The sequence below is a fragment of the Rhinolophus sinicus genome, linkage group LG04, assembly GCF_036562045.2.
Source record: "Rhinolophus sinicus isolate RSC01 linkage group LG04, ASM3656204v1, whole genome shotgun sequence".
Classification (NCBI taxonomy): Eukaryota; Metazoa; Chordata; class Mammalia; order Chiroptera; family Rhinolophidae; genus Rhinolophus; species Rhinolophus sinicus.
Genome location: NC_133754.1, coordinates 181,698,462 through 181,719,832, shown reverse-complemented (window position 1 = coordinate 181,719,832; position 21,371 = coordinate 181,698,462). Strand labels below are relative to the sequence as shown.

At 46.3% G+C, this 21,371-nt stretch overlaps 1 protein-coding gene and 1 long non-coding RNA gene across 15 annotated transcripts in view; one reads left to right on the top strand and one right to left on the bottom strand.

The window, feature by feature from the left end:
• Window positions 1-21,371, bottom strand: part of RALGPS1 (Ral GEF with PH domain and SH3 binding motif 1) — a 289,405-nt gene that overhangs the window by 183,481 nt on the left and 84,553 nt on the right. For 11 of the 13 annotated variants that reach the window (XM_074331041.1, XM_074331044.1, XM_074331043.1 and 8 more), the window contains exon 4: window positions 15,306-15,356. The exons of the other annotated variants lie outside the window; for them this stretch is intronic. In XM_074331041.1, coding sequence (XP_074187142.1) covers window positions 15,306-15,356 — 51 coding nt within the window. The remainder of the gene's footprint in view (window positions 1-15,305; window positions 15,357-21,371) is intronic. 13 annotated transcript variants of the gene reach the window in all.
• LOC141571190 (uncharacterized) lies at window positions 8,426-9,876 on the top strand. 2 transcript variants are annotated; one of them, XR_012495949.1, is made up of 3 exons: window positions 8,426-8,545; window positions 8,658-8,753; window positions 9,739-9,876. It is a non-coding gene; the product is annotated as an uncharacterized LOC141571190 (long non-coding RNA). The 2 variants fall into 2 exon arrangements; XR_012495948.1 differs by having other exon boundaries at window positions 9,687-9,818.

Genomic DNA, 21,371 nt, shown 5'->3' with positions numbered 1-21,371 from the left:
GGCGCAGCTCAGCTCCAGGTCCAGTTGCCATTTTCTAGTTGCAGGGGGCACAGCCCACCATCCCTCGCAGGAGTCGAACCAGCAACCTTGTGGTTGAGAGGATGCATTTCAACCAACTGAGCCATCTGGGAGCTCAGTGGCATCTCAGCTTAAGGAGCCATGTTTAATTTTAGTTGCAGGGGGCGCTGCCCACCATCCCTTGCGGGAGTCGAGGAATCGAACTGGCAACCTTGTAGTTTAGAGGACGTGCTCCAACCAACTGAGCCATCCGGGAGGCAGCTCAGCTCAAGGTGTCGTGTTCAATCTTAGTTGCAGGGGGCGGAGCCCACCATCCCTTGCGGGACTTGAGGAGTTGAACCAGCAACCTTGTGGTTGAGAGCCCACTGGCCCATGTGAGAATCGAACCGGCAGCCTTCGGAGTTAGGAGCATGGAGCTCTAACTGCCTGAGCCACCGGGCCGGCCCCTCTCTCTCATTTTTCAAGCAAAAAAAAAAAAAAAAAAAAAACACAACACATTAATACCAACTTCTTGAAAACAATCAGAAGAAATCCAAGCTGAGCCAATAAGAGCAACACAAACGCTGGTGGGAATTGCAGTCTGGCACGAGAGAGGCAGTGCCGGGGTTGGCATGTGGACCCTCGAGCCAGACCACCTGAGTTCGAATCTGCTTCTGCCCCTGACCAGCCCTATGACTCTGGTCAGATCAATTAACCTCTCTGGCCTCAGTCTTCTCGTTCAAAAATGAGGACAACAAAAGGGCCTTCCTTTTATGATTGCTATGGATGCTCCATGGTTCAATTCATGTAAAATTATGAGAATAGTGACTGACACAGAAGCAGTCAATAAAGTTGTAATTATGATAATTATTAAATATAAAGAGACATTGTGGAACACTCCTTGATATCCAACACAGACGATGCTCTTTGGCACATGACACCTTGACATTCAATCAACTTGACTTTTCTGGTTACCAAGAGATGCTGAGAACCTTGACTCCCCAAGGAAGGCCGTGGCACACGACAGCGTCTCCAAGAGCCTACTCCGGAGAGTCAGCAGGCGTCAGGCGTCAAGGACCAGCACCCTTCTCCAAGAGTTTTCCAGCAGAATCAACACCACCTCATTCGCGGTCCTCTCAGCCCTCTGAGGAAAGCAATGGGAAGGTCTGCTTCACAGATGGTTGTCCCGAGGAAGGACTGTGAATCTATACTCCCTCTGCGTGTTCTGCTGAGCAGAGGAGCCTTCCAAAGAGGACAGTGCTTCCAGGTATCTCCAGATTTCTGCTGCTGAAGACTTAGCATGACTCGCCACTCCCAGGCTGCACAGACGTTTCTTCCAGCAGTAGAAAGTTTACAGACTTGTCCAGCCCAGTCTCCTCTCAGGGAGCAGCATGGCCAAAACTGCCCATTTTTCGGAAACATCTATAATAGTGAATTGAAAGATTTACGTCATTCACATGGCCAAAAATATCTAGTAAGTAAGCCAAGTCATGAATGAATTCCTCTTTCTCTGTTTTGTGTGTTTTCCTTTACTTTCAAAGAAAAAAAAGTGAAACTTCAGCCTGAAGTTCAGTCAAGTACTTCAAGATTTGTCCTTTAACGAGCCAGTCAACTTCTGGGTAGTCGAAGCGGCTTTACGTTCTGCTCCATTTCATAGCAAAACCTCCCGAGAAGGTGGTAACTCATGGCCCCAGCTCTGATGGAATTGCAGGCTTTCCAAGCAGGCTTTCAGCACTGCTGCCGTCTTTGACAGCAATGCACGCAGGCACAGAAGGTCCCAGCCCCAGTGCAGGCAGGCCTTCTTGCTTTATCAAAGCGCCAGAGCCAGATGTGTTGCCAAAGCTTCAAAGCAGACATTTCATCTGTACACAGATAGCCCTGACATTCCTTTCAGTCAAAATTTAGCTTGGCAAAGAAATTGTTTGCAATTTTGAAGACTTGGAAGTTTCCCGTAAGAATTCTTCCTGGACAGTGACAGCATGCAGATAACAGATACCAACAGGAGCTGGCTGCAGCGAGACCATCGTGGGCAGTTTGTACAATGAATGTCAGAAGAAATGGCACAGCAACTGATTCTTTCCATGACCTACTTCAAAATACCAGAAGATGGGTCAGGTATTTTAGGAAGGACACCACTGGACCCAGAAACTGCCTTCGTCTCCTTCCTCTGCTCGGAGCCACAATTCAGCTCAGTCGGGCCAAGTGATGTGGCTTCAGCAAGTTCCCTCCAGTGAGAGTGGCTCCTTTGGCTTGGCGACGCAGTAAGCACTCTTGGAGGGTATTTCAAAACAAAGCTTTGAAGTCCAGATTTGGGTCAGTCCAGATTTGGGGAAATTTCCAGCCTTTCTCAGTGAAGCTTTCTTCTCCCTCATGAGGTCTTTTCTCCCCTGTGAATCTTTGGCGTATGGGTGCCCCTGGCCCCTCTCAGGCATCATGTGATCAGTGACACAAAAGTATGACCAGAGATTCTGTACGCTTCATTGCACTCTTTCCATTTTATGTTTTCTGACGTACGCTAGGATCCACGTAAACACAAACAGGTGTGCATATGATAAAGGTAAGGTGCACTTCCATACATTCCTTTTGAAGAGAAAATATTAGACAGCACAATATACATAGTGACAATGAAATTGTCATTACCCAGATGTATGTGGTAACATCTCATGCCATCCTACATGCTTTTGGAGTAGAAGGATACCTTAATATATAATGATTTGAGAAAGATAACTTTTTTCCACAGAAGATAGTTTTCAAAATAAAGAATTATTTTCAAAATAAAGGAGGCTTTTGATTCTGTCTATGACAAAGTAACTAGTATTGGATTAACTATAAAAATTGGATACTGTAACAACAAAAACCTTGTCCTTTAAAGATATCAGATGGACGGTAGCCAAAGCAGCCAAGATTGGCGGGCCCAAGACCCCAGAAGAAAGGGAAATGCACTGAAGTGACTCTAGGTTCACTTTGTTTTGTCCTCTGACAATACCAAGTGCTGGCAAAGGTGAGGGACAACTGAAACCCTCGTACACTGCTGATGGGAGTGTACACTGGTCCAGCCACCATGGAAAACAGTTTGGTGGTAATGCTATTAAGCTGCACATACACATTCCTTCTGACTGAGCAATTCTACTCCTGGATATTACGCTCCAGAGAAATGAGTGTTTATGTCCAAACAAAGGATGTCATGTTCAAGGACGTCTGTAACAGCATTATTGATAATGGCCTTAAACTGGAAACAACTAAGATATCCATCAGCATTGGAAGGGATAAATAAAATATGGGCTATTCATACAATGAGTGGAATACTATGCAGAAATGAAAACGCATAAAACTCCTGCTACACGCAAAAACGTGACAAATCTTGTGCATATAATGTTAAGTGAAAATAGGCAAAAAGTATATAGAATATGATTCCATTTATATAAAGTTCAAAGACAGACAAAACTACCAATACTGACAGAAGGCAGAATAGCGATTCCCCCCAGGGGTAGCTAATGGTTTGGAGGGGCCGTGAGGCAGGTTTCTTGGGTGTCGGTATGTTCTGTATCTTGATCCAGGGGCAGTTACATGGTTGGCTTACTTTGTAAAAATGCAATGAGTTGTACCCTTAAGATCTGTGCACTTTACTACTATGTGTACTTTTAAAAATCTGTTTTAAAAAATAATTGACTTTAACAAATAAGTGTTTAACGCAAATGCAGCAAACAATGTCTTGTGGAGATTTTATGTGCAGAAGTAAAAAGTATGATAACAATACTACAAAGAATAGGAGAGAGGTAAATAGAAGTACACTGTTACAAAGTTCTTATAGTATACATGCAATGGTATATTATCACTTGAAAATAGACTGGTATGTTAAAGATGTATGCTATAAACCCTAAAGCAACCACTAAAAGAAATTATAGCTAGTTATCCAATAAAGAAAATAAAATGAAATCATGAAATAGGCTCAATTACTTAAAAAGAAGTCAGAGAAGAGGAAAAGGGGAACAAAGACTAGAATTAAATCCAACCAATATCAATAATCACATTAAATATAAATACCTCAATTAAAAGGCAGTGTGTCAGACTGAATAAAAACAGAGGACTCAACTATATGCTGCCTATAACAAACCCACTTTAAATATAGATACAAATAGGATGAAAGTAACAGGATGAAAGAGATCTTAGTCTGTCCAAGCTGCGATAATAAAAATGCCATAAATGGAGTGGTTTATAAACCACAGAAATGGATTTCTCCCAGTTCTGGAGGCTGGGAAAACCAAGCTCGAGATGCTGGTAGATTCGGTGTCCACTAAGGACACATTTACTTCCTGGTTCATAGACAGCGACTTTTCACTGTCCTCACCTGACAGGAGAAATGAGCGCGCTCTCTGGGGTCTTTCTTGTAAGGGCACTAATCCCCATTCTGAGGGCTCTGCTCAAGGGCCACAGGTCTTTTTCTTTATTATGACACATCCTTTAATGTCCTTTGAAGTGGCTATGTATTTTTTTGTCTGGCTGGTTGGGGTTTTTCATTGGTTGTGTTTTTAGTGAATGCTAGCAGGAACCCACCACCTTGGATCTTCTCTTCCAGGCCACGCGTCCTAACACCATCACTGCGGGAGTTGGGACTTCAACATACGCACTTGGGAGGGGTACAGACATTCAGACCCAAGCACATGCTAACACTGATCAAAAAGAAAGGTGGCTATATATCAAACAAAGTAAATTTTAGGGCATAGAGTATTACCAGGGATAAGGCAGGTCATTTTATAATGATAAAGGGTAAATTCAATAGGAGAACATAACAATTATAAATGTTTATGCTGCTAATAATAGAATTTCAAAATGCATGAAACAAAAACTAATAGAACTTAAAGGAAAAATCAACAAATCTACAATTATAGGAAATTTCAATACTCTTCTCTCAATAACTAATTGAACAAATAACTAGAAAATCAGGATGCAGATGACTTCAGTAACACTATTAACCAACTTGACCTCAGTTATATTTATAGAACATGATGCAAAAACAGCAGAATATACATTTTTCTCAAGTTCACTCAGAATGTAGTCAAGATAAACCATGCTCTATGCCATAACATTCATCTCAATAAATTTAAAATAATTCAAATTGTACAAAGTATGTTCTCTAACCACAACTGAATTAAAAACCAATGGTATAAAATACCTAGAAAAATCCCCAAATATTTGGAAATTAAGTAACACATTTCTAAATAATTCATGGATCAAAAAGAAATCAAAAGGAAACTTAGAAAGCATTTTGAACTGAATAAAAATGAAATCCCAAAATATCAAAATATGTGAGACAAAGTTAAAGCTATGCTTAGAAGGAAATTTATAGAACTAGATACCTCCATTAGAAATAAAGAAAGGTCTCAAATTATTGACCTCAGCTTCCCCTTTATGAAACGAGAAGAGCAAATTAAACCCAAAGTAAGAGAAGAAATTATGAACAGAAAGCAATGGATTAGAAAACAGAAAAGCATCAGAAAAAAATTAATGGAATCAAACACTTTTGTGAGATCAATAAAATCGATGAACTTAGCCAGACTGATGAAAGAAAGAAGACTGCCATTGTTCAGAGACATCATCATCTGTAGAAAATCCTATAAAATCTACCAAAAAAAAAGCTACTAGAATAAAGGAGTTTAGCAAAGTTATAGGATGCAAGATCAATTTACAAAAATCAGTCATATTTCTATAAACTAATCACAAGCAATTGCAATTTAACGTAAATAAAAAAAAAACACAACAGCATAGAAAACGAAAGACTTAGGAATAAATCTGACAAAAGGTGTGTAAGACCTACACACTGAAAATATGTAACATTACTGGAACAAATTAAAGACCTACATACACAGAGATAATACTGTGCTCATGGTTGAGGTGACTCAGTGTTAAGATGTCGATTCGCCCCAAATTGAGATTCAACGCAATCTCAATCAACATCCCTGCAGGCATTTTGTAAAACTTAACAAGCTGATTTAAAAATTCGTATGGAAATGTGAAAAGCTAGAATAGCCAAAACAATTTTGAAATAGAGGAACACATTTTAAGGACCACCTGATTTCAAGACAGTGGAGGGAGTGGGAGAGCAGGCATTGCAAGGAGCACGAGGAAACTTTTTGAGTGATGTTTAGTATCTTGATTTGATGACAGTTTCACAGGTATATACATGCAGCCAAACTCATCTAATTGTTGGCTTTATTTATGTGTGGTTTATTATATGTCAATTATACCTCAATAAAGCTGAAAACAGTCTCATTCAGTCCTCATGCCCCGTTTTTGTTGGTGGTCACATTATCATCTGCATTTCACAGCTGTGGAAACTGAGACCTTGAGAGGGTCAGTGACTTGAGTGTGGTCACACAGGTACACACCTAGGTCCTTCTCACTCCAGAGCCCAAGCTCTTAAGCTCTGGGCCGTACAGAAAGAAATGCTTTCCCATCTGCCTCTCATTCATTTAACAAGTATTGACAAGCACTAATCTTATAATGTGCCAGACACGGGTTGGAGGAAGGGCTACAGCAGTGACAGAAAAGGTCTTCCCTGGAGAGCTTTACACACTGGGGGCCCAGAGCCCTTCGAAACTTGACTTACTAGCACTATCATCACTTTTCCTATTACATCCCTGACTTCTCTCAGAAGAGAAGCACTAACTTGTGAGTTTCTGCCATGTGCCGGGCCACGTGCCTATGCAATCACCTCTAACCATCACAACAGTAGGAGATGGTATCATTTTACAGATAAGGGATGAAGGCACTGGGAGGTGAAGGAACTTGCCAGGATCACACAGCTAGGGAGTACCTAAGCCAGGTTCCAAATGCAGGCTTTCCTGCCTCGGAAGCTTACGACCCTCCCATCACACCAAACTGCCTGGAAATATGCAGTTGCTCCTCCAACAAGAATCCAAACGAACGCTGTTTTCCTCGCAGACAAAATCACAACCAGGCGCCCAGTCCCCATGGATAAAAACAGCTGTTCACCACAGGTTCTGTTTTGTGTTATTAAGTCATCTAAAAGGAAATTTGGTTTCTAACCAGAACTAATGTCATAGTCACTCTCAAGAAGAGAGAGAAAATGAGTCTGGAAGTTGCAAAGTTGGTTTCATTGGATCATACATGCTGCTGGCCTATGTCTGCAGGCAGACCCGACTCCTGCCCCAGGAGGCTCTCCCGCCCTCCGCCCAGAGAGGGACTCCAGCCTCTGTCTCCATCATGAATGGAGCTCGGGGAAGCCCTTTTCCATGTTGTTCCCATTGTCATAAGAAATCCTTGCAATGGAAATGGCAATTACTAGGAAGTGAGAAGCAAATAACAAATGCAAACTCAGAGCAACAACACACGAGGGACAGCTGCTGGAGAACATCCGTGAGCGTCGCCCACACATGCCTGGGCCCCAGCTTCAGGGCACCTGGGCCACCCCCATGACCTAATTCAGTTTTGTGAACAAAGGGAGGCAGTAGAGCGTAGAAGTGCAGAGGATTCAATTGGGTATTATTAGTAGCAGTACCACTGTGTTCTAAATGTACTGGGCACGTAACATCAGGCCCTGTGCTGGGCTACAGGAGGCTGCATGAATGTCACTGTCATGACCCCTGTGGCCACGGAATTCACAGTCCGGAGGTAGACACACTGGACACAACTAATTAGTCAGACTTCTAGAAGTCTGACATTTTAGCACAAGAGTGCAAAGCACTGTCCATGCAAGTAGGAGGTGGTGAGGTGGGAGGAACCGGAGGAGAACCTGCCCCACCCTGGGGCTCTCTGCTGCTCACTCCGCCTCCTGAGGAAGGAGGAGGGGTCGGCTGGGAAGGGACGTGGTGGCACAGCACGTGGAAGGAGCTGAGATGGGCCGAGAGGGAGGCTGTGGGCCTGGAGGCTGAAGGGCTGCAGCGCCTGCAGAGCTGGGCGGCTGGGGAAAGGAGGCCTATTTGCATCCTCAGAGCAGCTGAGAGCCTCGGAAGGCGCTAGGCATGATGGGGAAGTTGTCACTTCACCTCTAGAAAGATGTCTCTGGATGGAGAGAGAAGGTTGGGGGGCAGGGCAGACCGAGGGGAGACGTGATGGGATGAGAGGTGGCAGCAACTTAGGTCAGGCTGGGGCGGTGGAGGGAAATGGTCTAAGAAAACTGCCGACCATGTGACCTGAGAGGGGTTTTAATGATGTCAGCGAAACCGATCTCCTCTGGCAACGCTCTTCCCTTCTCCCAGGGCCCAACACTGTGATTCCTAGGAGCAGCAAGACACACAGGGTTTGTCCGCCATCCAACACTGACCTCGGCCTTCTGGAATGCCCGCCTCTTCAGAGCAGGCAAACGGTATCCAGACAAAAGGCCAGAGGGTCAGGCTCCTGAACCCACAGGCAGTGTTTTCCTGCATTGCAACGTGTCATGCGGCCCAGAGGAAACCACTTCGGAGGGGAGAGGGGAGCCTTCCACTCAGGCAGGGCGGCCCTTCTGCAAACCAGCCGGTTCTGGTCAAGCCAGGCTCTCGGGTCTCAAGCTCTGCTGCGGGGAAGGGTGAGACCCAATCACCCGAGAGTAAGTACCCCACAGGGACATGAGTTCTAGCAGGACAATGTCCCAAGTCACTTGTTAATGCTGCTCCCACCTTGCCATTCTCACCGTATCTGCCTTTTCCTTTAAACACCAGGTTCCCTCCAGGGCCACAGTGAGGAGGCGAGCAGAGAATGGCACACACACCGGCCACCCCTGCCTGCCTCCCAGGACCACCTGACCCACGTGGCAGGTATGTGACACACTGGCTCACCTCACAGGGCTCGCAGTCTAGCTTTCCTCTCGAGGCCCTCACGCTACCTCCTGGCACCTCCGTCTCCCTTCACATTCCCGTCAGCTCTCAACCCCAGGACGTACTCTCGCCTTTGGCTCTGGCTCATGGTCTTCTCTCCTCCAGTTCATTCTCCTGCTGTCGTCTCCAGGGATGTTACTAACTGGGTGGTGTGCCTTCTCACCCCTCACCCCTGGGTCACACTGTGCCTCAACCTCCTCCTGGAAAGACCTTTATCTCCCCTCCTCTTCAGCCACACACAGGCACAGCCATCAACCTTTCACACACAGCCAGCAGAGCCACCCCGCCTCTAAGACCCAGAACTCAGAAGCCCTCTTTCTCCCTCCATGACCTCCGGGCGCCCTCTGGCTCCCCTGCTCCTGACCAAACCTCTGCTCGATGTTTGGTCCCTCGGCCCTTCTTGAGTTTTCCACGCCATCAGCCCTCTCCCCACCCTGCTTGACTGCCAAGTTACGGGCTCCCTGGGCCTGTCCTATCCCTGGGGCCACTTTCTCTGCACTCTGCTCTTCCTTCTGCTCTCCAAATGCACAGCCCACTGCCCTCTCCTGTTTCTTCTTGTCTGGGCTCTCAGGGCAGCCTCAGAACCAGGCCCACACCAGGCCCCCCCACCCTCCGTTACTGCCACCTTGTCTCACACAGACTATTGCAAAGCCTGCCAACCAGTCACCCTGACTCCGGTCGGTCGGGCCTGAGGTTCGAATAAACTTCCTAGGACACACGTCTGTCCCACCACCCCCCATCGTAATCCCCCCAGTGAGCCCCACGGCTAACAAGCTAAAGCCCTGCCTCCAGCCCATCCCACCCCCAGCTCTCCAGGACGCCCCACAGCCGCAAACACTCCTTGTCTGCTTCTGTTTGCATTCTGCCCCTCAGTCTCGCTGGACAGTGCCAGTGTCCCCTTCGTCTTTGTCTCTCCGGCACGTAGCACAGTGAACTGAGGACGGAGTGAAGGTCGGTCTGGCCACTGAGACATCTGGCAGTGGGGAAGGAGCAATGTCGGCAGGCGCAGCAAGAGGACAGGAAGACACAGCACGTAGGACAGCTTTCCACCCCATTGAGTTTGGTACCCACGGCCGTTTGTCTGCACCGTGCTCGGGCCCACTGGACACCCATCGCGCCTCTGAGACTCTGCACAGCCCCAGTGCCAGTGCCAGTTGGAAGGGAATGATCCAGGACTCGAGGCGAGCTCCTCAGGATGCCAACATCCCTGGCAGCAATGCCCGTGGGGGGCACAGAACCAAGAGAACGGCAGGCTCACCCTTCCTTCTCCCCAATCACCAGGCACCAAAAGGAGTGTTCAGTTTTGCTCAATAAATTCTCTGCCTTTTCAATGAGTTATTCTTCATTCTGCCTGAAATGCCCTCCCCAAGTCCCATCCCATCCCCCAAATCACCCATAAGATATACTCCCTTCCAGCCTTCATGCCGAGGAAGCTGAGTCCAAGGCGGGCAAGTCTCCCTGCTCAGGGCGCCATAGAAGCCTTCATGAGGCCCCAGCCCCCCGCCGTCCAGGGGACCAGGATGTGAACTCAGGCCTCAAGGGCTCCAAGTGTCGCACTCTGTCACTCTGCCTCTCAAAGCATCGCCTCCTGGGGCCACTGGCTCCCACACGGACATCGCTGAGCGTTCTGTTGGGCACGACCTCATGTCACAATACACTGCCTAGTCAAACTTGCGCCGATGAGAAACAACAGCCACACGTTACTGGGGACGTAAACGCAGACAGGCTCTACACTCAGCTCTCACACGCCCCTTGCAGGGGGAAAACAATGATTTCCCCCTTTTACACACGAGGAAATCGAAGCACAAAGAGAAGGAGCAGTGGCCTGTCCGACGCCCGGGCTGGGCAGGGTGAGGCTGGGGCTCCAGCACAGCTTCGTCAGATCCAGGCCGCGCTCAGACACTGGACAGGGTCCGTGGGCCCAGCAGCCTGGCCCGGCCGGAACCCTGGCTGCGTACAGCACACACCGTGCTCCTTTTCAGCCCATTCTACGCACAGCACTTCCCCTTGATGCGGCTCCACACTGAAACTAATGACAAAAACAGTTCTGACATTTCAACTGGCTTCTGAGAAACGGCTGAACTTTCAGTTCCATAGGCTGGGAGTTGGACACCATGATAGATTTATTTGGTAGGGAATGCTGGTGGGAACAAAATGCCACCCTGAAAATGTCGCTTCTCACAAGGCTGCTGCCACTGGGACCCCTCAGGAAGACGTCCTTCACAATGCAGCCCCTCGCTGAGCTCGGGCCACCAGGAACCCTCCCAGCCCTGCAGCCCAATCCACCATGGTGAGAGGGTTCTAGGCCACAGCTTGTAAGTTAAACACAGCTGTGAGCTATTAGGCTGCAAAGTTGTATCTGCCTTAGCTCGCCAATTTCTGATAAAATTTTCACTTGTTAGAGTCACCAGGGAACGGGGCAGTCATGGCTCCGTGTTTGCAAACTTCCATTTTCCTCGCACTCTGCCAATCCTGAACTCACCGTCTGCCTGGCTTCCTCTCAGCCCCGGGATGATGCGTTTGCTGTCCCCCTCGCAGGAATGAACAGAAGCCACACTTCGACCCTCACTTATGAACAGCATTTGGAAACTGGAATCTGCAAAGGCTGAGCTCACCAGGCAAAACCCTCGCTGTGGGGGAAGTGGTGACACCGCAAAACCCTGGTCGTACTGTTCCCTTACTTGCCCCCCGCCCTCGGCTGTGTGCCTGAGCACAGCCAGATACGGTCCTGCTACAGCACTCCTCTCACTCAGTCATTCAGTCATTCATTCATTCTTCAGTCAGTCAACAAGTAGTATTAGCTGCGATGCACAGGCAACGGGACTACAGCGGGCTCTTGAGGTGCAGACCTCCAGAACCCCCTGTGCGTACCCCTCCTTCTGCCCCCACACATCCAAAGACCTCTGGGAGGGGAGGCCAGGGAGGGACGCCCCCGGGGGTGAGTGGTAGGAGTGGAGGGAGAGAAGAAAAGGGACTAAAGACAAACAGAAGCGCAGAGACATGTTAAGCTATAAAAGCAGTCTGCTGGTGAATAGTAATATTGATACTGTGACTTTAAAACTATTTTGTACGTGATGGAATAATACGGAAAAGTAATTACTCAACGTTGTTAAGAACCAAAATTGTCAGTGTCCAAGACAACATATAAAAGTCCGGGGAGTGAAGTGAACCACCCATTGACCTTGAATTGGAAAGGTCAATAGTGTGTCAATCAGTCCCTACCAGATAACGTGCTGCAACAGACACGCTCAGATCTCAGAGGCTTACGGCAGCAATGTTCGCTTCGTGTTCATAGGCGTGTGGAGTCCAGCTGAGCTCTGCTGGGGTCCGCCGGCCTGGGCCAGGGTGGGCTGGAATTTGGCCTTTGGATTAGCTTCAGTTCATCTGCAATGTCCTCATGTTGGGATTCGGGCCAAATGAGCAATCGCTGCCGGTACGTCACGGAGAGTGGCCGTCCCCAGAGGCGTGCGGGAAGCTCGGCAGGCCTCCCACGAGCTCCCCACTTGCACACTACCATTTGCACCACAGTCACAAGGCCAAGCCCAGGGTCTATATGGTGGGGAAACAGACACGGCCACAGGGACGTTGTGACGAGGATGAGGAGGGAAGGAAGAATTGTGGAGAATTAACGCCACCTTCCCGAATCATGAGCTCATGATTTTTCCTTTAAAAAAATTAATATTTCCTAGCCCTGCCCACCAAAAAGCCTAGAAAGAATGGCAGCCCAGTAGCAATGAAAATCCTCTCTCCCAGGCTGGTTTCTAAATGTTACTCTCCACGCAAAGGAACCAGCACCCCTGGAGGAATACCTGATTCCAGGTCGGCAGCGGCAAATGTACAACGTAACACGGGCATAGCGCTCTGCCAAAGAGCAAGAAAGCCATGAAAAAAACGAATGGGATCATGTTAAAAACATGCAGCAGAGGACATGAAAGGACGCCCATTGGTTCAAGACAAGACAATTCATGCATCAAAAAGAATGGTAACTACAACTGACTGAAGTGTGGATTCCCAACCTACTCTAAGCCTCCGGAATCAGACTCTTGGAGGATTGGGCCCTGGCATCTGTATGTTTGTACAGAGCTCCTCACGGATTCTGATGCTTAGCGAGGGCTGCATGGCGCCATCCGCAGCTTTCCGGGTCTGTGGGAGCCCAGGTTCCTCCCAGGGCCCATCTTGCTGGCTTCTGCTTCCTGGCAAGTCTCGTCTACAGCAAACTTACAATCGTCCCCCCTTCATGTCCTTCCAAATCTGGGGTGGTCCAGCCACAATGTGGCAGGCATCTTCAAGAGGAAAAACTCCAGTTTTCAATCTAACAAAAATTAAAACAGCAAAACAGCGAGGGCAGCTCCCAGGGTGCTCCTTTTACCCTCAGTTTTGACAATGCCAACAGGGAGTGAGCGCGTCCATTTTTAGCTCACATATCATCGATCCAAGACATTCAAGTTTGGGGTTTCTCCAGAAACCTCAGAGCAATTACCTCTTAATCCTCACTCTGCATCAGAATCACCTGGTAAACTTTACAAAACAGGGCTGACTGGGTTCTGGACCCTGGCCCAGAGATTCAGATGCGATGGCCTGGGGTGGAGTCTGGCACCCCGTATTTCAGAGGCCGCCCAGGTGGCTCTGTGCGGCAGCCACAGCTGAGAACCGCTGCTGCAAGCTAAACTCTTGAAAGCAAAACATCTCCACCTTAATGTCTTGTCACAACCTGAAACCAGATATGCCTGGGATGAAGTACGTTCCAAACGACAGAGCCCTGGGGAAAAGTCTGCGTCTGCCCCTCGCTGTGTCTCTGAAGAGTTCCCCATCCCTTCCCCCTACAACCAGCCCGAGCTGCGATCCCAGCCTCCTGGGGTGCATGTAGGTTCAGGGCTCAGGGCTCACAGCAGGCTGGGCTGCCCTCCTCCAAGCTCAGGACAAAGCCTAAAGATGCCAATGTCTGAACCGCTCCAGAACGAAGCTAAGCAGAGAACATGGTCAAAAACAGCTTCAGCTGAGAACTAAGGTGACCACCACACCGCTGCTCCCCGCAAGGCTCCAAGGGGTAGTGAGTCGTTCTTTGTTTTTGTTTTGTTTCTTAATTAGAAAGAATGGATGACACCACATCGGAAGAAAACAGAAGATAGGAAGTCAGCCAATTCTAAAAAGAAAACATAGCTGCCTGCTCCCCAAACCTAATGAACAGAACACGTGCACACACGCGTACACACATGTGTGCACTCACACGTGCACACACACACACATACACACACAATAATATAAATCATTTTTACATAGATGCTGATCGCAGCTAACATTAGTTTCCTCCGACTTTGTGACAGGTTAGATGCCAGGTCCCGGAAGGCCTTCGTCCGACTTTATACTAAAACACGCCATTTTTCTCAAAGTCTTAACAGTTATCATACTGTAAGAAGGCCATTATGGCAAGAGTGTTCTGGAACTCACACCACGGTTGCGGCAGACATCTTTGGACATTCCTCCCCACCTACACCCGACTCACAAGCTGGGTCCCCTCAGCTGTGCTTGCTTGTCTTGGCCACTTAGTCCTGACCTGGGTCACTGAACCCACCACAGACACGTGACTCCACTGGGCTGCACTGAGCGCTGCAGGTCTCAGTCTGGCAGGCGGCTTAAATGCGGATCATGTAAAGGTGGGCCCTTTGGGTAGACCGTGTTGAACCACACGGGCAGACAGGAAAGAAGCCAGGAGAGAGAAGGAGAGGGAAAGCGGAGGCAAGATGCAGAGACGGGTTGGCTGTCCAGGCGACCTCGCCTCCATGCCCAGATTCTGTAAAATGCCCCTTTTATCCTTGTAATAAATTCCTCTTCTGCCTATTACAGCTACTCTGAAATGCATTTCTGTTACTTGCTAACAACAACAAAAAAGAACCCGGACTAAAATAACTATAAAGCCTCATTACCAACTGCTAAGCATTTCCAGGGACTTTTTTGATCAATTTTTTTAAGTCAACATTTTTTCTCCTTATGAATATGCTGTTTCTAAAAATGTATATTATAATGTAATGCAAATATGTATGTGTTTTGCTGTGGCAACTGGTTTCAAAATCAGAAACAAGACAACCACCAGAATTTGGGATCAACAAAAAGAAAGCTCTCTTAAAAAACACGAGCTCACGTCCCCTTCTTGACAGTCACCATTTTCAGCAGGAGGAGCCTGGGAGAAGTCATTAGTTTGGCAAGGCCTGACTCAGGTGTGGAGGCCGTGGACACCAACTGCCCCAGCCCTGCTAGAGTGGGCCAGAAGCGGCGACATTATTTGGAGAACCCAGACACCCGGCTCAAAGAACAAGCACCATCGAGAATGGAAAGTTCCTGTTCGCTTTCTTTAACAGGAGTGTCAGTCAGTAACATGCATTTATAAGGACTTCAATAGCAAAACCAAGAAACTGAGTCACTCCAACATGGCCGACTAAAGCTCTCTTTCCGGCCACAGCATTAGTAGAAGAGTATAAAGGACAGGGTACCGACCTCCGGCTGGATGGCTTTAAACACGGGTATGTCCATTAATGTGATCTGGCTCTGCAACAGAAGAGAAGGGGTGTTAGAAGACACAAGGACGACTGGCAGCATAATAACACATTCTTATGTGTTATTTTTATACCTTGCCCCTTGAATAAAAATCAATATTGAATAGAGTGAAAAAATAGGCAAATTTCTAAAACGCCTCTCCCTCTCTTCCTGCTTCATAAATCTTGATCCACACCCTTCTTGAACATCCAGTTTAAGAATTGGTAATAGTAGTTTGGAGGGTGGGACTGAGAGGAAGGGAACATTTTCTAGTTTGGATAGTTTTGTATAATTTAAGCTTTTTTGTTTGTTTCAAGCATGAATTATTTTTGTAATTTTAAAAAGTTGATAATATTAAAAACTAGAATGCTAAACAGAGACACTACTACTCTACACTTAATTTCTTAAAAGAATTGTAGCTGACGGAAGTTGTACATTTCTTCTGAAGTCTGAGCCTCCTCTAAATTACACGGTAGAGTGCGAGTCAAGATGTGCCCTCAGACCAGTGTTGGATTGCTAACTGTTTATCCCACCTGCCCACAGTGAGAAAACTACAGAACTTGAGAGTAAGCGCTTGGAAACGTTCACAGCAAACTGCCACGCCATTTCTATTATATGTTTTCAAAGTATCCGTCCTCTACAGACCGGAAATGAAAGGAACTGGTCCTTCGCCGCAGCTAGCTGGAGAAGCTCTGATGTTGTCAATATAGAAAACACACATTTGGTTACAAGGCTGTTCCCGTTGTTAGAAGCTCATCGGGCGGCAGTAAAAGAGGCATCACTGCTGACGATTTTGCAGCCCAAGGCATGGACTGAGTGATTTCACGTGACCTGTCTCCATGTGTCACATGAGATGCCAGGCATCAGTGAACAGACGCCTCTGACAGGCCAGGGAAAGGAGAGCTGAGGGCCACTGGATGCCTCTTAATTCGCAAAGACACCCTCCCCTGTCCACTGAACAAGGGTCGTCGGGGAGGGCATGATGTCGTGCAACCAACGTGGGCACTGGCATGAGCGGGGCTGTGGTGGACGTGTGATACCACACTTAACAGCAGTGCTCTCGGGCACCTGACGGCCGCTCCCAGGCTCGGGTGACACATCTAGAAAATAGTAACAATTATCCCTATCTTACAGAATCTTTGTGAAAATTCAAAACAAGAGGTGCAGAATACCTGGCACCTGGCAGATACTCTCTATATATATCTATGTGTGCGTGTGTATTTGTATATATATATACACATATAGATTTTCTCTCTGGAGGGAGAGAGAGAGAGAGAGAGAGAGAGAATGAGCGAGCATCTGTCAGGTGCCAGCATTCTGCATCACTTATCTTGAATTTTCATAAATTTCATATATATTTATATACCATACATGATATGACAATTAAGTTCACAAACTTGTTGCAACAATATTGTTAACCTTTTTTTATATCAGAGGGCTCATTCATTATGAATTTGTACCAACTGGACAATCAGTTAACCAAGTTTACCATTTGGAAGTGCTGAAAAGGCTGTGTGAAAAGGTTAGACGACTTGAACTTTTTACCAACAATTCATGGCTCTTGCATCACGACAATGCCCCAGCTCACACGGCACTGTCTGTGAGGGAGTTTTTAGCCAGTAAACAAATAACTGTATTGGGACATCCTCCTTACTCGCCTGAGCTGGCCCCCGATGACTTCTTTCTTTACCCAAAGATAAAGGAAATATTGAAAGGAAGACATTTGGATGACATTCAGGACATCAAGGTTAATACAACGACAGTTCTGATGACCATTCCAGAAAAAGAGTTCCAAAATTGCTTTGAATGGTGGACTAGGCACTGGTGTCGGTGCATAGCTTCCCAAGGGGAGTACTTCAAAGGTGACCTAGTGATATTCAGCATTGAGGAATGTAGCACTTTTTCTAGGATGAGTTCGCGAACTTAATTGTCATACCGTGTGTGTGTGTGTGTGTGTTTTGACAAAAGGGAAGTCATATAGATGGGCTCATGTACTGGCATGTGAACTTATGGTTTCTGACCAATACATGAGCTAGGAAATAAGGGACCACTGATATACATGCATAAAAGTCGCTCTAGAGAATATTTAAAGGAGGTTGTTATACTCAGTCAGCAAATACTGTCATGAAAAAAAGCCTCATGTCAAGAATACATTGGAGAAAAATGGCAACACACACACAGTAGGACAGCTGTCACCATAATCTAGGGCTTAGGTGCAGAATTACAGTTAGTTCTTAGCACAACTGAAAGGCAGTCCACAGTCACTGGGCCCCGGGGAAGCACGGGATGCAGACCAAAGCACACCATCCAGCACCAGGGCTGAGCCGGCGAGGGAAAGCAGCAGGCGGCTTCGGCGCACAGCCCCTTTGTCCCCTCCCAGGAGGTAGTGCTCTTCATGGCACAATGGTGACATGCTGCCACCAATGGAAGCTCGGCAGAGACAGCAGATGGCACCGGGAACGAAGAAGCCCTTAGGAATCCACACCTGTCCACCTCTAGGCCCACCCACCAGTGGCAAGGGGGCACTCACTGGACATCAGCACATGTGGGTCTGGCCTCCCAATCTGGGTGCCGGGTGACTACTGAGCCCTGAGGCCTACGGGCCTGCGTGTCTGGCCGAGGCAGTGCAAACAGACTGGCATTTCTCCTGCCAGACCCATGGAGACTGTGGGCCAAGCGCTCCTGACATTTGGATTAATTCTGCCGTCCTGGGGAACAGAACGGCCTTGTGAAAACAGGAGAGTTGAGCAGAGAGCTCAGAGGGCCTTGGAAATCTCTCCCACAGTTCAAGGTAACTCCCTATCCAGAACCGGCAGGATGTTTGCAGTGTCATTTAGGAAAAGAACCAAAAGTCTGCTAATGTGAAAATGAGAAAACTTCCTTTCCATCCTGCCATCAGTTCTAGGGTTTGCTACTGAATTTCCAAATGATTTATTAAAATAGTGACTTTATATTTCATATTTTTTTGGATGGTCCAAGTTGCAAATATTCTGATCCCTGCTCAGACTGTAAATCAGAAAATGTGTTCAGGTGTGTTATTCAAAGCAAACAAGAACAACAGAAGTCTCCAGACTTAAAATAGACTGGCTGGTCCCAAACACACAATCTGAGGGTTTTAGAAGAATCTCTCCCATTACTATCCTCTCAATTCTGACCAAAAAAGGCGCAGTGTCCAGAGCAAGAATATACCGATACACAGCTAAAATAACCCGACTATAAATTTCATTATATAATGTTATTTTAATACAAATCCAAACATGTGTAAAAGATTGCTGATGAGCAATCCTTCCCCAGAAGTTTGAGCCCCCAAGGCAGACAGTTTTACGAAAAAGGGAGGGTGTGGACCGGGGTGGGAGCTTGAGGGGCGGGACCAAGTTCTGTCCTCAGCACACCAGCTCTCAGCCCTCCCTGGGGAAATGTCCCCTCTTCCTGGAGAGAGGTCATCTCCGAGGGGTGTGGCACAGCCTCAACAGAAAGGTGAGCCAATGTGACTCTTGCTCTAAGCAGCGGACCTACTATGGTGGGGAGCACATCACTAGACTGATGACGACACTCGTCAACAGGCATCTTAATGGCTTCTCCTGATTCCTGGAAATAAAGCCACAACACGGGATGTCCAATTAAGCTAGTCACTTGGCAATGCCTTCCTTAATCCTAACCTCTTCCCCATCTCTCCCTTCCTCCTAGTCCAGGGCCCCCTAAAAATCCAGGCTTTTTAGGAAAATGGACAATCTCCATGTATCCCAAAACATTTCTACAGATACGAATCTTTGCGAATGGAGAGAACAATAGGACCACTTCACAATGTGGCCCTAAAGAAAAGGTGATCTTATGTGGACAAGTGAAAGCTGCTTAGCCAAAAAGAAAACAAGAAGTTTTTGCATATTTTGAATATAGTGTTTCTCCCCTCTCACAGTGGCTGACTAAATCTAAATAAGCAGTGTGTCTTCTAATAGACGATCTCTTTCAATTTGAGCATAACCAGCAGGGCTCACAGAACAAAAAGTAATCAGCTCCAAAGATACATTCCTGCTTCTACTCCCAGAGCTACAGGAAGCACGTGTCAGGCAATTTTAGAATTGTAGTCAAGGAAATGCATATTAAACAGGAAGATACCATTTGGCATCCATCAATGCCATCACGACGATGGGACTAGAAACTGCTGTTCTTTTTGGAAAGTAATCTGACAGGAATTCATAAAGAAGTTTCCAGCTTTTTGTTTTTTTTAAAATGTCAAACTTACAAAAAAGTTGCCAGAATAATATGATGAACTCTATAACCTTTCACCTAACTTAAGTAATTATTAACATTTTGCCTCATTTGCTTTATCACTATGTATACAATTATATATGCACATTTTTTCTGACCCATTTGAGAGTAATATGCAGACATTACGACTCTTAACCCCTAAATCCTTCAGCATGTCATTTCCCAAGAACAAGGTCATGCTTTTACATAACTTTAAACTGATTAAATTCAGGAATTTGTCATTAGTACAACAGTTTATCTAATACATAATCCATATTCAAAATTTGCTAATTATCTCAATACTGTTTTTATAGCAATTTTTTTCTTGATCCAGGATCATGCATTGCATTTAGATATGATCACCTAAAAAGTGAAATGAGAATACTGTTGACACACCAGTCCCTATACCTAGAGAAACAAAAGCACTGGTATGTAAGGAGAGTGTATACAGAGATCTACATTTAGCACAGATATAAATATAGATGTTTACTGCACCATTATTTTTAGTAGTAAAAATCTGGAAACAATCTAAGAGGCCATCAAAAGGGACTTGTTGGAAAAAAATCATGGTATATCTAGACTCTAGAATATTATGCAGCCATTAAAATAGAGAATCAGATCGACACATACTGGCCTGGAAGGATGCCCATGATCCATTGATGATGAAGACAAGTTACGGATTGCTTTTTGCTCTGTGTTCAGCCACTGGGGAGTAAAAGGACTGGGATTTACCCGTCGAGCACCCCCAGGAAAAGAATGAGGACCTCGTAAATGTTAACCCATTTTACTGTAAACTCACACACATTTACAGAAAATTACATTAAACAAATGCATGGTCTGATAACTTATTATAAGGTGAACACTTTGTAACCACTGCCGAGGTCAGGAAACAGCCACCCTAAGCGACAGATGGATGGACAAACACATGCGGTCTATACACACAATGGAATGATGCAGCCTTAAAAAAGGAAGGAAATTCGGACACCTGCCACAAGACAGATGAACCTCAAGGACATTATACCAAGTGAAATAAGCCAGTCACAAAAAGACCAATACTGTGTGATCCCACTTAGATGAGGTACCTAGAGTAAGCAAATTCATAGAAGCAGAAAGGACAATGGGCTGAGGGTGGAACGGGAGTTGTTTAACAGGTCCAGAGTTTTTGGCGAGCAAGATGAATACACGTCTATAGATTGGTTGTTCAGTAATGTGAATGTACTTAACATTACTGGCCTGTGCACTTAAAAATGGTAAAGATGGTAAACGTATGTTACATAGAGTTTACCACAATTTTTTTAAAAAGCCACCTCAGAGTTCTTCCATGTGCCTTGTTCCAATCACAAGTCCCTCCCTCCTGTCAAAAGTAACCACTATCCTGACTTTCCTCAAGTTTCTTTATAATTTTATCACCCAAGTGTGTATACCAAGGCATTACAATGTCATCTTGTGTGTGTGTTTTTAAAAGTTGATGCATATTTTTAAGTTTCTTTTAATCTACAGGTATTCTCTCCATCCCTTTATTTTCCTTACAGCGTATTTGCTGAGGAATCCAGCCATTTGACCTACACATTTCCCCACATTCGTGATGGAGGTCAACACATTCCTCTGTCCTTGGCATTTCCTGAAAGTTGGCAGCTGGAACCAGAGACTTGATCAGACACAGGCTCCATCCCTTGGCAGGACTGGAAGTGATGGTATGTTGTTTCATCAGAAGGCACAGAACCCCGCTCCTTTTGTGATGGGAGCGGCTGCTGATGTCCAATGCTTACATCTATTAGT